Below are 18568 nucleotides of genomic sequence, written 5' to 3'. Positions count from 1 at the left end.
CATATATGACATTGTTCCAATAAACATCAGGAGGACAATGAAAAGAGTAGCCAATGCATTTTGAAGTTCCAAAAGTCCCTTCATCAGGATTTGATATTGAAAACAATATGAGTGGATCAGAAGTGAACTGAATCTTTGATGGCATTTCAGTGTGTGATTACAAGAAAATGTCTTGTCTGCAGCTAATTTGCCAAAGGTCCAGTTCACTTCTAGCATTGTTTTCAATTTCAAGCCTTGATGAAGAGGATGGTTTTGAAGCCCCAAAATGCATTGGCTACTCTTTCGATTGTCCCCTTGATCTTTATCTGAATAAAATGGTATATGGTTTTAGCAGTGGTGTTGAGCTTCTTTTTCCATTTTTGTTATATTGCACAACAAGCTAGAGACCATGGGGATCCTGTAGGGCAGTGATGATGAACCTTGGCACCCCAGACGTTTTGGAACTAGATTTCCTATAATGCTCATGCACTCTGCAGTGTAGTTGAGCATCATGGGAAATGTAGTTCCAAAACTTCTGGGGTGCCGAGGTTCGCCATCACTGCTTTAGGGTGTAGAAGCTGCTTCTCAGGAACCAAATCATCTACATCAACATCAATACCTTAAGATAAGATAGCAATACCAAAAAGATAACCTTATGGGCCAGTGCTATTTTTCCACTTTCCTTAAAGGGGTTGTAAAGGTAAATGTTTTTTTCACCTTAATGCATCCTATGGGGGCGGGGCCGAGTCCAACATTCTGTGTCTATGGACACAAATGCTGGACTCGGGAGATCAACCGCACAGTAACCCCCAGGGAGAGCACTTCTCTCAGGGGGTTTATCGATTGCGGGGTGGAGCCGCGAACACCGTTGGGGGACCCCAGAAGACGGTGATCGGTTCCACTCTGTGCAAAATGAACTGCACAGTGGAGATAAGTATGATATGTTTGTTATTTTAAAAAAAACAAAAAAACAAAGGTTTACAACCCCTTACAGTGTATGTTTTATTACAATCATGGTAAGTACCTGAATTTGACCTGGTAATATCCTTTTGCTTTCCCAATATATCAGGGCTGTAGTGTGAGAAGAAGAATCAGCACAAGGAGCCAGTCAAGACATTCTGACAGTTAGCATGCTGACAGGCTTAGAAAACAGAGTGACAGATAGATGAGCTTATCATTGTGCTGCTTCTCCTTTCACTGTTCAGTCAGAGGCTGGGGGCAAGTCCTGGACAGTTTGAACTCAATACAAGTGGGTTGCATGTCATTGACCATTAGAATAAGGACATCTCACAGTTGAAAACAGTACTGCAGGGAGAGCTCCAGATTAAAAGCGAATATTGCAACAAAACCTGTCTCTTTATTTTATGATTTAATAGGCATGTTATTTTTGGTTAGCGTTCTGCTTTAAGTATTTATTGCACCTAATAAAGTGGTTGTAAAGCCTAAACATTTTTTACCTTAATGCATTTCTTACATTAGGGTAAAAAATGTTTAGGTGTCAGCATCTCCCTCCCACCCCCCCCATTCTACTTACCTGTGCCCTCTTTCAATCCAGCGCCATGCACGTCTGCATGTCTTTTCTCCCCTCACTTCCAGGTCTCACTGGCTTTGCTAGGGCACTGGGAGCCATTGGTTCCCAGTGCTGTCAATTAAAAACCAGCGACGAGGGAAGTTGCTTCCCATATAGGAAATGGTCATAAGGGAGGGGCCAGGAGCGCTGGCGGGGGACCCAAATAGGGGATGTTTGTGACCGCTCTGTGTAATTTCATTACACAAAGCAGGTAATTATAGACATGTTTGGTATTTATTTTTTAATGTTTTTAATTTTTACCTTTACATTCACTTTAAGTACATTTAAAGCAAGTTTTTATTTCAATCTGCATCCCCTTTGGAAAGAGTCTCCCCATCCATATACAGTGGGAAAAATAATTATTTTACCCCCTGCAGATTTTGTAGGTTTGCCCACTTACAAAGAAATGAAGGGTCTATCATTTTTATCAAAGGTGTATTTTAAATGATAGAGACAGGATATCAATCAAAAATTCAGAAAACAACACATTAGACAAATGTTATAATTTAGGTTATTAGATATTTGGTGGAGAAACCCTTGGTGACCAGGTTTGCACACATCTCAGGAGGGATTTTGGTCCACTCTTCGTTACAGATCTTCTCTAAATCCTTAAGATTAATTTTACTGTCTCTTTGCAACTCAAAGTATCAGCTCCCTCCATAAATTATCTATAGGATCTGGAGACTGGCTAGGCAACTCCGTGACCTTAATGTGCTTCTTCTTGAACCACTCCCTTGTTTCCTTTGTATGTTTTGGGTCATTGTCATGCTGGAAGACCCATCCACGACTCATCTCGTGTTCTGGCTGAGGGAAGAAGGTTCTCATCCAAAATTAAACAATTCATGGCCCCATCCAGCATCCAGCATGACAGTGACCCAAAACATACCACCAAGTAAACAAAGGAGTGGCTCAAGAAGAGGCACAGAAAGGTCATGGAGTGGCATAGCCAGCCTCCAGACCTTAATCCTACAGAAAATGTAAGGAGGGAGCTGAAACTTCGAGTTCCCTAGCGACAGCCAAGAAACCTTAAAGCGGAGTGCCAACTATGTATTTTTTTTTCTTTTGAACAAATATATTTTGTTAAATGCTATTATTTATATCACTCACTGTTTAGCGATCGACGTTCGCTCGATTGCCGATTTAGATCATATGATGTCTTTGATTTTTTTTTTATCCCTGGCATGTTCCATATTGCTTGTGGGCATGTGAAGCCCACAAGCACTCTCTTCCTGGTTACGGTGCAGCTGAGCGACCAGCATGCACCGCTCCATTCTCGCACATGTGCAGTATGTACGGCTCACAGCGCCGTACACTTCTGACGTTGCCACCACAACAGTCGGCGTCGTCGGAAGTGCCCGCCCCGTTGTGATGGCAATGAAGATAAACAATGGCGTCATTGCATCATTTCTGGTTTCAGAATATCGCAAGAACAAGCGGCGGTCATCCACACTGACTCCTGGGAATAATGACAAATAGCTCCCAGGAGACAGTGCGCCCCCAGATATTACGGGCATATCCGCTGGTGGCAAGGACAGGAAGCTGCATCTAAAAATGGAATATCCAGGTAACCACTGACAACAAAAACATTTTTTTGGCCATTTCACAATGCTTATGCTGCAAGAATGAGTGAAACTTAAAAATTAGTGTGGAACTCCACTTTAAGGATTTAGAGAAGATCTGTAAAGAAGATTGGACCAAAATCCTTCCTGAGATGTGTGCAAACCTAATAACTAACTACAAAAACATCTTACCTCTGTGCTTGCCAACAAGGGTTTCTCCACCAAGTACTAAGTCATGTTTTGTTTGGGGATTAAATACGTATTTTACTGAACTGCAACTTAATTTATAGCATTTGTTTTATGCGTTTTTTTCTGGATTTTATTAAAAGTCAGCAGCCACAGTATTTGTAGCTGCTAACTTTAAATTTTTTGGGGGGAGCCTGGAGCTCCTTTTTAAGCTACCGCAAGTGTATTATCATAAGTTGTATCAAAAACAAATTGTAACTGACACATTTAGGTCCAATTCTCCTCCCATGCCTCCATAAACCTCACCGTTCAGCACCTGGATGAAAACTGTCCTTCCCTCCCACTAATCAGTTCCCCCACACACACTTGAGGAAGACCCCCCCCCTGGACTGAAAGCTCAAATGTGTGGATGGAGGAATAAGTTCAGTTTTTGCTGATTGAACTAAAAGAACTGACCATGACACCTTAAGTGTTGGTGCTACAATACTGACACTGCAAAACTTTTTCAACATTAAAGAACAATACAGCAGTTTCCTTAAAGTGTAAGTCCAACCAAAAAATAAAATCCCTGCATCTACAGACATCCACATTGTAATGCCCCGTACACACGGTCGGATTTTCCGATGGAAAATGTGTGATAGGACCTTGTTGTCGGAAATTCCGACCGTGTGTAGGCTCCATCACACATTTTCCGTCGGATTTTCCGACACACAAAGTTTGAGAGCAGGATATAAAATTTTCCGACAACAAAATCCGTTGTCGGAAATTCCGATCGCGTGTACACAAATCCGACGGACAAAGTGCCATGCATGCTCAGAATAAATAAAGAGATTAAAGCTATTGGCCACTGCCCCGTTTATAGTCCCGACGTATGTGTTTTACGTCACAGCGTTTAGAACGATCGGATTTTCCGACAACTTTGTGTGACCATGTGTATGCAAGACAAGTTTGAGCCAACATCCGTTGGAAAAAATCCTAGGATTTTGTTGTCGGAATGTCCAAACAAAGTCCGACCGTGTGTACGGGGCATAAGACTAACCTATCTAGTAGTGTAAGGAAGAAATCAGTATACATACCTTTTTTGTATCAGCTTCGGTCCAGTCTCCAGCGGCTGAAGCCTATGGGGCTATGGGGCTTCCGTTGTCAGACGTGTCCTCTGCACCCGCCTCCACAGCGAAGCCACAGCTGACAGCTCAGCATGGGATCGGGTCGGATCGGATGCAGAAAAGGTATGTATAGCGATTACTTCTTTACAAGTTGCTCTAATGCCGCGTACACATGGTCAGATATTCCGAATGGAAATGTTGGATGTGAGCTTGTTGTCGGAAAGTCCAACCGCGTGTATGCTCCATCGAACATTTGATGTCAGACTTTCCGCCAACAAATGTTTGCAAGCAGGTTCTCAAATTTTCCGCTAAAAAAACTTTGCTGTGGGAAAGTCTGATCGTGTGTACACAAGTCCGTGCACAAAAGTTCACGTATGCTTGGAATCAAGTACAAGCCGGAAGCGCTCATTCTTGTAAAACTAGCGTTCGTAATGGAGATATCACATGACTATTGAACTTCCTCTTTATCGGCTCGTCGTACGTATTGTACGTCACCGCGTTACCACATTCGGAATTGATGGCCAACATTTGTGTGACCGTGTGTATGCAAGACAAGTTTGAGCCAACAACCCTCGAACATCTACAGTTTTGTTGGCAGAGAGTCCAATCGTGTGTACGAGGCATTAGATCATGGATATCTGTAGATGCAAGGATTTTATTTTAGGACTGACTTCTACTTTAAGCAGGACATTGATGAGTAGAAAAACAAACAACAATTCAGGTAGATAGACCGATAGTTCGACTGTCACATAATTAGTGCCTCTTGCGACAGGAGATTTTCGTGCCACCATCAAAACTGAATGATTGAACATGTTGGAATTTTTTTTTCAGAAAGAACGATTTTCTAATTATTAATAGGGGACTTGTTTAAGAAAAAAAAATTAAATGTGCATGAGCTGCAGAAATCAATAAAAAAAAGGATATTTCTATGTTGAAAAACGATCAAAAAAATTTTGTAAAATAATTGCACAAATTCCAAACCAATACTACAATAACATATTACAGTAAATTGAACAGAAAGTTCTTTTTTTCATTCTGGCAATCATTCATTTTACTATTCATATACATTATGGTCTGCCTTAGTTAGTCAGAATCTCCTGGTGTCTAGTGTATGCTTCTAGAGAAACCAGTATCAAGTAGTATCAAGTAGCTCTAAATTGATCAGGTACAATATATACTGGGTAATCGGCTTACTTTGATATATGTAAAGAACAACAAGGTGACATTATCCATCGCATCCAGACATAATCTTTCCGAAAATTATTTCTTATACATATCTACTGTGCATTGGTCAATTTAGTTTTAAAAGAGACCCCGACACATAATAAAATACATTTAGGAAAGCACCTACCCGTGTAGAAGATAATGATGAATTCTGCCCTCATCCCTTAATGCTTCTCCATTAGAGAACCTCGCCCTTGAAGTTTGCTGCGAAATTGACACTGCCTCTTTCACCAGTTCCAACTGCATGTCAATGTAGGACACAGTAGTGACTTTGAGGGACCCTTCTCTACAATGGAAAAGAGCTGAGCGGAAGGAAAATAAGTACTCTTCTTTAATGTGTTCCCCTAAAAGTGTATTAACACATGACCATGTCTTTTTCAAGGTATCAAAAAAAACACAAATGATGTATTATAGCAGTATCATAATGGCTTTTTTCCCTTTATTTAACAGCTGTCCAGGCAAGCAGAGCTCCACCATCAGCGTTCCCATGAATGGTGTTTCGAAGGAAGGTCGCTTTTCCTTGCAGTTATTTCAGTTTATCGCTGGTTACAGCAAAATCTACCTTCACTGCCAGATAAATCTCTGCGATCTTACGACTGGCACTTGCACTCCTGTGAGTACAACAAATAGAGTTATCATTGGAAAATGGGTACAAATATTTCCAGGAATCCTAAAAAAAAATGCACCACACATTATTTATTTTAGTTAGTAATGCCCAATAAAACCCTTGCATACAACTCCTAAAATAGATTCTTCATACAGTATAACAGTAAGGCCTCATGCACTCTTGAGTTCAAAAATGCTTGTTTTTGTAGGAGTTTGATAAAAAAAATTTCTGCCTCTAAACGTCTCTCCATGTTGGCCTATGTGTCCATGCACACACAGATATTTACAGGAGTTTTAGAGGTAGGGGAGTTTAGAGGCACAAAAAAAACCATCACTTGTGTGTTCAAGAGAGGAGTGTTTTGGCCAAAACGAGCCAAACGCATCTAAATGCACCTAAGCATTGAATTAATATTCTGGCCAATGAAAGTAAAAAATGCCCAAGCGCTTGACTCGCCTTAACACATTTGCAAAAATGCGGATTAGGCATGTTTTTGAAGCTGCTTTTCTCTAGAACAAAAGTGTTTTCAAAAGCCACAGTGCGCATGAGGACCAAGTGAGTAGAGTCCTGCTCATATAGCTGGTGCAAAAATCCATATCAATAGTAAAAATCTGTCCCCTGCCATCATTTAAGAAAGCATAAAGCTGTGAGGTTTACAGTATGTACTGTATAATAAGTGCCAATCTCGGTAGCTGCCCAACAGGACCTCTGTGAGATAGAGCTACTATACGAGGTGTGTCTAAAAAGTTTGGTGAATGGTCCGATATCTCAACGGCAACATGGGCCAGGTGCACACTCATGCACATGGCTATCCAGAGACACGTCGAGAAGCTCCACCTAGCGTGGAGTTCGCATGACCATCAGGGTAAACCTGCTGTGGGCAGTCATACGTACTCAGTGTGAGAGGTAGGGTCACAGTTTAACGGAGCAATGAGTGAACATCGAGTTCTGCTATAAATTGGGAAAAATGGCAATGGAGATGCATGAAATGTTGGTGTACGGGACAGAAGTTGTGAGCGGAAAATGTGTTTACGACTGGTTCAAATGCTTTCGCGATGAGAAGGACATGACTGCAAATGAGCCACAGGTCGGCCGTTGACAAGCGGAACCCCAGACATGATCATGCGAGTGCGAAAAATGCCATCACGAGATTGGCAACTGACTCTACCATTGATGGTGGCGGTCTTAGGCATCAGCAAGTGCGCACCATCGTCTGCGATGATTTGGGTAAGCAGAAAATCTGTTCTTGGTTTGTGCCGCACAAGCTGACAGACAAAGAGAAAGCAAAAGGATGGAAACCTCTGGAGATTTCATTACCATGTGTGACCAGTATGTTGCTGCACAATTATGCGCCTGCGCACTGTGTGATCCGTGTGCACCAATCCTTGGCTCAGAACTTAGTACCTGTTTTCGATCATCCACCGTACTCCCCTGATCTGGCGCCTGCGGACGTTTTTCTGTTTCCCCACCTGAAGAGCATCATGAAATGCGCACTTTTTGCGGATGTGGCGGCAATCAAAAGGATGTGTAACAGTGGTTCTGCGATCGATTCCTAAAGAGGTCTTTGCAGTCAGTTTCCAGAAGATTTATGAACATTGCCAAAAGTGTGTTGTAAAGGATGGCGATTATTTTAAAGGCCAACAAAGGTAATGTGTTTGTATCTTCTGTTTGGTTTGTTTTCTGATACCATTCACCCAATTTTTTTATTTTATTTTTTTACAGATGCAGTTTATTTTTTTATAGATCAACAAAACAAAATACAACAGTTCCAAATCATAAGATGGTACAGAATAAGTACAGAGCAATGTGCAAAACCCTATCAGGTGCCAGGGTACCTGACCACAGTAGGAATAAAGTAGTATCTTAAACAACCTATAAGACCATTCATTAAGAGAAAAAAAGAAAAAAACACAGGTATCTTCCATTGTAAAGAAGAAAGGCAGGAAGAGGGGAGAGGGGGGCGAGGGTTTCACCAAACTTTTTAGACACTCCTACACGGTATATATAAATATATATTATATCATTTTTTATTTTTTTTTCTTTTGAAGATCATTTTAGGAGTTTTGTGGGTTTCAATAGGTATACCATTGTTTTTAACCTACAGTATGTTCTATGTCTTTATAATTTTCTATTTTTGTGATAAAATTTGTTTGTTAAGCGTTAACTGCATAAGAGCCATTTACATTATTCCTTTATAAATAATTATTTGAACTTCCATGGCAGCCCTATGAAAGTAGATATTTAAACAGTAGTGGTGACAGTGTGAAAACAGTAGCTATCAGAGCAGACATGAAGTTGCGGCCCACTGGTTGCCAGCCACTGATCTGCTGCATGCTCCAACATGCCCACTCTCTACCCCCTCTGCCCACATCTGACACAAAAACAACACACCATGCATGCACAACTGCTTTCTAGCTGCTAGAAAGAAAGCAATTTGCCAGGCACGTGCAGTGCACACTGCATGCCAACCATGGGCAGCCGGATGAGCAAACACCCATTCTACGGCATGCATTGGCTATAATAAATATCCCCAAAAAATATATAAAAAAACAAATTTCTTTCTCAGTTTCGGCCGATATGTATTCTTCTACATATTTTTGGTAAAAAAAAAACGCTATAAGCGTATATTGATTGTTTTTTGAAAAAGCGTCTACAAAATAGGGGATAGATTTATGGCATTATTATTATTATTATTATTATTATTAATATTTTTTTTTTTTTTTTTAGTAATGGCGGCTTTTTTTGTGACAGTGACATTATGGCGGACACATTGGACACTTTTGAAACTATGCCGCGATTTAAAGGGGACGTACCTGTACGCCCAGTTGCCCAGCTGTGCCATTGTGCCGGTGTACATCGTCATGCGCTAGTCGGCATGTGGTTAATGGTTCGAATCACGGCCAGTTCCTGCTAAATATAGGTTGAGATTTGAACTGTGTATGGCCAGCCTAATAGTATCCAGTATGACCCCTTTCACACTCAGACATTTTTCAGGCGCTTTTGGGCTAAAAATAGCACCTGTAAAGCGCCTGAAAAACAGCTCCCCTGCAGTTTCAGTGTGAAAGCCGGAGAGCTTTCACATTGAGGCGATGCGCTGGCAGGACGTTAAAAAAACTCCTGCAAGCAGCATCTTTGGAGCGGTGAAGGAGCGGTGTATCACCGCTCCTGCCCAATGAACTGAATGGGCACTACTGCCGAACCGCTGGCAAAGCGCCACTGTGGCGACGCTTTGCGGGTCGTTTTAACCCTTTTTTGGCCGCCAGAGTGGGTTAAAAGCACCCCGTTAGCAGCTGAAAACCCCCACAAAAACTACAGTAATGCGCCGCTAAAAGTAGCGGCACTTTACCGCCAACACCCCAGTGTGAAGGGGGCCTAAGAATTATTCACAAAGACAAAGACAATTGGGTTGATTTACTAAAACTAGTGCACTCAGAATCTGGTGCAGCTGTGCATGGTAGCCAATCAGCTTGTTCAATTAAACTTTGGCCATAAAACCTGGAAGCTGATTGGTTTCTATGCAGAAGTAAGCCTGATTTTGCACTCTCCAGATTTAGTAAATAAACCTCAATGGAAATGTCCATTAACATAATGAAACATGTACTGATTTATTAATTATCCAGCTACAATATTTTGGATGTATGGTAATTGTTCTTTGCTTTACACTATTGATATAACTATTTTATGTGTTACAGTCCTGCTCTGGTGTTGGAAGCAGAGCTGTAAACTCTGCTGATCAGATCTACAACATCAGTTTGGGACCAGTTACACTTCTCCCTGGGATATCAGGTAATGTATGTCAAAGATAAAGTATATGTAAGCCTTCAAAATCACTTTATTTATCTTGAATTTACAAATTAATATATAAAGCTAATGTAAAGGCAAATGTTTAAGCTTTGGAAAGTGTAGGGATGGGTTAGAGCCTTCCAGGTTGATTTACTTAAGTCAACTAGGCTGTTCACTCTGCAAGGGAATTCTCCCCAGAGTTTAGTGAAAGTGGTGCAGTTTCACTTTGATAGGAATATCCAATCATGTGCAAGGGAAATAGAAAAAGAACATTTTTGCTTGCACATGATTGGAGTCTCCCTAAACCTAAAGTGATTGTAAAGGCATAAGGTTTTTTTATCTTAATGTATTCTATGCATTAAGGTAAAAAGCTTTCTCTATGCAGCAGCCCCCCTCCGCCCCCTAATACTTTCCCATCTCGATCCAGCGATGTTGCATGGGAGACTCAGCTGTCCAAGACTTTGACTGAGACAGCAGCGAAGCACCATTGGCTCCCACTGCTGTCAATCAAAGTCAGTAAGCCAATGAGGAGAAAGAGGGGGTGGGACCCGGCCGCGGCTCCATGTCTGAATGGACACAGGGAGCTGTGGCTTGTCTTGGGTGCCCTCATAGCCAGCTGCTTGCTGTGGGGTTACTCAACAGGAGGGAGGGGCAAGGAGCGTTGAAGAGGGACCAAAGAAGAGGAGGATCGGGGCTGCTCTGTGCAAAACCACTACACAGAGCAGGTAAATATAACATGTTTACATAAATCACAAAATGCAGTGCTAAGAATTAATAAAACGTCCCAATGTTGAGTCCAATAGGTGTAGGTCCACACAAAGGAAAGTGCTGGGAAGAATCCTTCACCAAGAAGGAAAGGTTCACACTATTGTCCTGTACACACGACCGGTTTTGCCGTCGGAATAAACTCCGAAGGTTTCTCCGACGGAACTCCAACGGAATTACGCTCAAGCGGTCTTGCCTACACACGGTCACACCAAAGTCTGACCGTCCAGAACGAGGTTACGTACAACATATACGACGGGACTAGAAAAAGGAAGTTCAATAGCCAGTAGCCAATAGCTTCCGTCTCGTACTTGCTTCAGAGCATGCGTCGTTTTTGGTCCGTCGGAACAGCATACAGACCAGCGGGTTTCCCAATAGGAATTGGTTCTGTCAGAAATATTTAGAACATGTTCCATTTCTAGGTCCATCAGAATTTTCGAAAAAAAAGTCAGATGAGGCATACACACGATCGGAATAGACGATGAAAAGCTTCTTTCTGTCGGACATTCCGCTCGTGTGTACGCGGCATTAGATTTCACCATACAAATGAGGAGATAGATTGCATGAACACCAATAGGATCCTCCTTAGATAGACTCTCATCACATCAGGACATCATGAAAATAGGTGTAAAAAACTTAATTGCACAGTATTACTGACAAGTACATTTATTAAGAATACAGCAAAGGCCAGAATACTCACAAACAACGCAAAAAAAAGTGCATTTCAATCCAATAAGAAACGATCAATGTTTCCATCCAGTGTGATGTCGAGCCTGGTAATGTCACGTAACCCAACTCCTCACACTGATTTTCATGGTAACCAGACGTCATCAGGGGCGTGGCCACATATACAAGAGTTGATATATATATATATATATATATATATATATATATATATATATATATATATATATATATACTGCAAGCCGGAAACATGTGTTTTTTTTTTTTAAAAAGACACTTTAACCACTTCAGCCCCGGAAGATTTGGCTGCTGAATGACCAGGCCATTTTTTGCGATTTGGCACTACGTTGTTTAACTGACAATTGCGCGGTCGTGCGATGCTGCACCCAAACAAAATTGACTTCTTTTTTTTCCCACAAATACAGCTTTCTTTTGGTGGTATTTGATCATCTCTGCGGTTTTTATTTTTTGCGCTATTAACAAAAAAAGAGCGACAATTTTGAAAAAAAAACACAATATTTTGTACTTTTTGCTACAATAAATATCCCCATTTTTTTTTTTTAAAGCAAATTTTTTCTCAGTTTAGGCCGATATGTATTATTCTACATATTTTGGGTAAAAAAAAATTGCAATAAACGTATATTGATTGGTTTGCGCAAAAGTTATAGCATCTACAAAATAGGGGATAGATTTATGGCATTTTTATTATTATTATTTTTTTTACTAGTAATGGTGGCGATCTGCGATTTTTATCGGTACTGCGACATTATGGCGGACACATCGGACACTTTTGACACATTTTTGGGACCATTGGCATATATACAGCATTTATACAGTTAACTGTGTTCCCTGTGTGTGTTTCTAACTGTAGGGGGGGACTCACCTAGAGGAAGTGACGGATCGTGGTACCTAGCTAATAGGAAGTCACGATCTGTCACGCCTCTCATCACAGAACACACACATCCCTGTTCTGCCTCTCCTGCCCGTGATCGCTCGTGGCCGGTGGTCATTGCGACCGTCGGCCACAAGCATCGCCTCGTGCCCCGGCGTTGCGCGTGCGCCTGCTATCCCGCTTAAAGCTACAACGGCTCACGGGATCGTGCCGACCTGCCGCAGTATACTGACGGCGGCTGGTTGGCAAGTGGTTAATATCACTTTAAGTTCTTTTATTGCTGTCTTTGTGACCTTTGTCACCAATACAGTAAGTGATGGAAAATCCAAAATGTTTGAGTTGTCGCCTGAGCAGGAAGCGAGGAAAGACCCTTCAATGGTGACACCTATTCTTGTCACAATTTTTAGGCTTAGTTTACACTTGCGGTTGGGGGGAGGGGATGTTTGTAGAAACATGCAGATAAGCAACATTTTTCTGCCCTCCAACCACTCCCTCTAAGCTGGAAAGGCAACCATATGGGGGTATACACATGCCACGGTCACAATGCTGTCCCCAACATTCCACACAATACCGATCTCTGAACAAGGACCCATCATGTGAATGTAATGCACACAGTGGTATGGGCTTTTAGGGGTCTCAGATCTCTGTGAATGAATGATACAACTGTGTGGACAGAACCCGCACAGCCACATTAGTTTCTGACGGCTGCTGCGTGGGATAAGAGCTCCCATGTCGCCATGTCGAGGACATTTTGAGTGTGAATGGGTTCACTTGGTAACATACTACATGTTACCTCTTATATATGTAGCGATGTGGTCACCACTTGGTTACTAGCAATCCGCCAATCACCCTGCTGCCAGACCCCCATCCATCAGTTAAGACAATGAACAGTCATTTGCGCAGTTTTGTTACTTTTATTGCAGGATACAACTTGGGTGGGATAAGGGAAGATATGAGATGCCCATCGCATTTAGCACATTGTAAGACATTATTCAGTGGCCTTAGCCTTGCAAATTGATGTACACCTTGCATCCCCAGTCTCCTTCCTCTGGATAACTTCTCTGCAGATGGTTGCTCCTTCTCTTCTGATGCAAATCCTTCATTGCAAACTACTGAAATACTATTTCTTCACTTCCATTGGGACAAGAAAGAATCACTCTGAATGATTCCACCTTGCAGACCATAATGGTATTGCCTCAGCGAATCAAGGAGCCAAAGGCCTATACAGCCTCTCCCTGATGGGTCAATGAATCAGACAGCCACACAGTCTTTTGGAAGGTATTACCAAAGCACTTAACCAGACCAGAGATACACGGTACCTCCCCCTGACGGCCTGATGCATGGCAACGGGCGGACCATTGTTCCCAGCTAGTCCACAACTATCAATGCTGCGGCCACAGCATTTTGCACTACTCTCGATAGCTTCTCCTCTTCTGCTTCTCCCACACTGACCCTCTCCAAAAAGGGATAGCTCAGCGTCCCCGGCCACAGAACGCTGATCCACTCCCCTCGGCCCCACTGCTACTTCTTCCTGACCGATCTTCTCCAGCGTACAAGTCCTGTGTTCCCCGGTCACAGCAGCATGACACCACTTCAGAAATGAAGATCTTCACCTATGACTCCCTCCTAGCGGTTCCTCCATCCCTCCTCCACGCTCGGTGCATCCCCCACATGGGGATGCCCAAAACAGCAGCTCAATACTCCATTCTGTCTTTTCCTGCTTTCCAGAACTCCTCCCTGGCAGCATGTGACCTCAGCTTATATGGGAGGCCTGCCCCCGCCAATACCCAAGGGTAATTGGTCAAAGCTTCTCACAGGAGCTGCCTGCCACTCAAACCTCAGGTCCAACCTATCTTCCAGAACAATCTGTCTGAAAGCAGGGGAGGCACTTCTGAGTCAGTAGGGATGAGCCGAACACCCCCCCGGTTCGGTTCGCACCAGAACCCGCGAACGGACCGAAAGTTCGCACGAACGTTAGAACCCCATTGACGTCTATGGGACTCGAACGTTCGAAATCAAAAGTGCTCATTTTAAAGGCTAATTTGCATGGTATTGTCCTAAAAAGGGTTTGGGGACCCGGGTCCTACCCCAGGGGACATGTATCAATGCAAAAAAAACTTTTAAAAACGGCCGTTTTTTCGGGAGCAGTGATTTTAATGATGCTTAAAGTAAAAAAAAAAAAAGTGAAATATTCCTTTGAATATCGTACCTGGGGGGTGTCTATAGTATGCCTGTAAAGTGACGCGTGTTTCCCATGTTTAGAACAGTCCCTGCACCAAATGTCATTTTTAAAGGAAAAAATCTCATTTAAAACTGCTTGCGGGTTTAATGTCATGTCGGGTCATGGCAATATGGATGAAAATCAGTGAGACAAACGGCATGGGTACCCCCCAGTCCATTACCAGTCCCTTTGGGTCTTGTATGGATATTAAGGGGAACCCCGCACCCAAATTAAAATAAGGAAAGGTGTGGGGCCACCAGGCCCTATATACTCTGAACAGCAGTATACAGGCGGTGCAAACAAGACAGGGACTGTAGGTTTGTTGTTAAGTAGAATCTGTTTGTAATTTTGAACATTTTTAACGTGTTTAGCTCCAGCCAAAAAATCTTTTCTAAGCTTTTTGGAAAACATAGGGAAGGGTTATCACCCCTGTGACATTTGTTTTGCTGTCTTTCCTCCTCTTCAGAAGATTTCACCTCACTTTTTTGTCCCAATGAAAAATGTTTTTTGAAAATTTGGGTTTTTTTGTGGAACAAGGATTGGAAAGCATCAGTGGAAAGGAGAACTTGTTTTCCCATATTAACTCTTACAGGAGAGAATTTCCCTTCCTAGGGGTAGATTTCATCTCACTTCCTGTTGTCTCCTTCCGTTTGCAAGTAGGAGTCGTTTGTAAGTTAGATGTTTGAAAGTAGGGTCCTGCCCTATATACTCAGCAGAAATTTGGGCCTTAGGTGTTGCTGTGGCCACAACACTGTAAGCCCTCACAGGGCCCTGCTGTGAAATATTAGATCAAGAATTGTAATTACATGCCCCTGTTGAACAGGAGCTGAAAAATTAGGCCTTAGGCACTGGTGCTGGTGCCACAACACTGCAACCCCTCACAGACACTCTAGTTGGAACGCAGGAACGAGCCCTGCTGCAAATTATTGCTTCAAAAATTGTAATTACACGCCCCTGTTAGACAGGGGCAGAAAAATTGGGCCTTAGGCACTGGTGCTGGTGCCACAACACTGCAACCCCTCACAGACACTCTAGTTGGAACGCAGGAACGAGCCCTGCTGCAAAGTATTGCATCAAAAATTGTAATTACACGCCCCTGTTAGACAGGGGCAGAAAAATTGGGCCTTAGGCACTGGTGCTGGTGCCACAACACTGCAACCCCTCACAGACACTCTAGTTGGAACGCAGGAACGAGCCCTGCTGCAAAGTATTGCATCAAAAATTGTAATTACACGCCCCTGTTAGACAGGGGCAGAAAAATTGGGCCCTAGGCACTGGTGCTGGTGCCACAACACTGCAACCCCTCACAGACACTCTAGTTGGAATGCAGGAACGAGCCCTGCTGCAAAGTATTACATCAAAAATTGTAATTACACGCCCCTGTTAAACAGGGGCTGAAAAATTGTGCCTTAGGCACTGGTGGTGGCGCCCAGAACCAAAAATGTTCTTACAAGCTATCAGCGTGATGATTGAGGAGGAAGAGGATAATTACTCAGGGATAGTCACTCAGCATCAGCATAGGCAGTCTTTGAAGGGATCTGAGATTTCAAAAAAAATTATTCGGTTACATCAGCATCAGGTGCTTGGTAGCTGGTGGTGATCCAAGACTCATTCATTTTTATGAAGGTCAGCCGATCGACCGAGTCGGTGGACAGACGCACCCTGTGATCGGTTACCACGCCTCCAGCAGCACTGAATGTGCGTTCCGAAAGAACGCTGGATGCAGGACAGGCCAGTAGCTCAATTGCATACTGTGCAAGCTCTGGCCAGTGATCCATCCTCAAGACCCAGTAACCCAGAGGATTTTCGGTGGGAAAGGTGTCCAAGTCTGATCTTGCCCCTAGGTATTCCTGCACCATGTAAAACAGACGCTGGCGATGGTTGCTGGAACCGATCATACCTTGGGGCTGCGGACCAAAAAATTGTCTGAACGCATCGGTCAGACGGCCACCTTCTCCACCGCTCCTTCTTTGACTGACCGAAGCCTCAGCAACACGTTGTCCAGAAACAGGAGTTTGTAACCTCCCAGTCTCTGGGAACGCGTTGCACAGACCTTTCTGCAAGGCCTCCCGAAGATGTTTCATCCTCTGCTCCCTCTGCGATGGCAAGATAAGGTCCGCAACCTTACCCTTGTAACGTGGATCAAGGAGGGTTGCCAGCCAGTATTGGTCCTTCTCCTTGATACCACGAATACGAGGATCCTTACGCAGGCTTTGCAGGATCAGGGAGGCCATGCAGCGTAGGTTTGCTGAGGCATTCGGTCCGGAGTCCTCTGGGTCACTAAGGACGACATGGTCCGCAGCCACCTCCTCCCAGCCACGTACAAGTCCATGTGTTTCTTGGGACTGATCCCTTAAAGACTGCTGCTGATGCTGAGTGCCAGGCTCCACCTCCATACTGACACAATCTTCCTCCTCCTCCTCTTCCTCCTCGTCCTCTTCCTGTGTGATCGGCGGGCACGCAGGAACACTGTCTGGATAAAGGGGGCCTTGAGAGCTAAGGAAGTCCTCCTCTTCCTGCCTCTGTTCTGCCTCAAGTGCCCTGTCCATTATTCCACGCAGCGTGTGCTCCAACAGGTGGACAAGGGGGACAGTGTCACTGATGCATGCACTGTCACTGCTCACCATCCTCGTGGCCTCCTCGAATGGTGACAGGACAGTGCATGCATCCCTGATCATGGCCCACTGGCGTGGGGAAAAAAAACCAAGCTCCCCTGACCCTGTCCTGGTGCCATAGTCGCACAGGTACTCATTGATGGCCCTCTGCTGCGTGTGCAGCCGCTGCAGCATGGCCAACGTTGAGTTCCACCTGGTGGGCATGTCACAGATTAGGCGGTTCTTGGGCAGGTTAAACTCCTTTTGGAGGTCCGTCAGCCGAGCACTGGCATTATATGACCGGCGGAAATGCACACAGACTTTCCTGGCCTGCCTCAGGACATCCTGTAAGCCCGGGTACCTGCCCAAGAACCGCTGCACCACCAAGTTAAGGACGTGAGCCAAACAGGGCACATGGGTCATTTGTCCCTGTCGGAGGGCAGAGAGGAGGTTGGTGCCATTGTCGCAAACCACCATTCCTGCCTTAAGTTGGCGTGGCGTCAACCACCTCTGAACCTGCCCCTGCAGAGCTGACAGAACCTCTGCCCCAGTGTGGCTCCTGTCCCCCAAGCACACCAGCTCAAGCACCGCATGGCATCTTTTGGCCTGCGTACTTGCGTAGCCCCTTGAACGCCTACGGAGCACCGCTGGTTCCGAGGAAGAGGCCATGGAGGAAGAAGAAGAGGAGGGGGTGGAGGAGAGAGGTGTGTCACAATCAGCATTTTGGAGGCGTGGTGGCGGAACAACCTCCAACATTACTGCACCTTGTCCTGCATCCTTCCCAGCTGCCAGCAGAGTCACCCAATGCGCCGTGAAACTTAGGTAACGTCCCTGTCCATGCCTGCTGGACCATGAGTCAGCGGTAATATGCACCTTACCGCTGACCGCCCTGTCCAGCGAGGCATGGACATTGCCTTCCACATGCCGGTAGAGAGCCGGAATCGCCTTCCGTGAGAAAAAGTGGCGTTTGGGTACCTGCCACTGAGGAACCGCACATTCCACAAACTCACGGAAGGGGGCAGAGTCTACCAACTGAAAAGGCAGCAGTTGAAGTGCTAGCAATTTTGCCAAGCTAGCATTCAACCGCTGGGCATGTGGATGGCTGGGAGCAAACTTCTTTCGGCGGTGCAGCAGCTGGGGCAGGGAAATTTGCCTGGTACAATCTGACGTCGGTGTACCAAAAGCAGATTGCCCACAAGTACTTGGCTGTGACACACCTAATTCTACACCTTCATTCCTCTCACTGCAGGTCTCAGAGAGGACTGAAGGTCTAGTGGGGTTGGAAATCTCAGCTGATGAGGAGCAAGGAGAGATCCTCTTTGTTCTTTGGTGTGGGTCTTTTAGATACGCTTGCCAACGAACTGCATGGCAGGTCAACATATGTCTGGTCAAGCATGTGGT

At 44.2% G+C, this 18568-nt stretch overlaps 1 protein-coding gene across 1 annotated transcript in view; it reads left to right on the top strand.

Annotated features, from left to right (window-relative positions):
• Positions 1-18568, top strand: part of LOC141139167 (uromodulin-like) — a 135634-nt gene that overhangs the window by 103786 nt on the left and 13280 nt on the right. Inside the window, exons 13-14 of the mRNA XM_073625058.1 lie at positions 6075-6237; positions 9921-10014. Coding sequence (XP_073481159.1) covers positions 6075-6237; positions 9921-10014 — 257 coding nt within the window. The remainder of the gene's footprint in view (positions 1-6074; positions 6238-9920; positions 10015-18568) is intronic.

Source organism: Aquarana catesbeiana, linkage group LG04 (assembly GCF_042186555.1).
Source record: "Aquarana catesbeiana isolate 2022-GZ linkage group LG04, ASM4218655v1, whole genome shotgun sequence".
Taxonomy (NCBI): Eukaryota; Metazoa; Chordata; class Amphibia; order Anura; family Ranidae; genus Aquarana; species Aquarana catesbeiana.
Note: the sequence above shows the minus strand (reverse complement) of the source record. Positions and strands in the feature narration are given on the sequence as shown.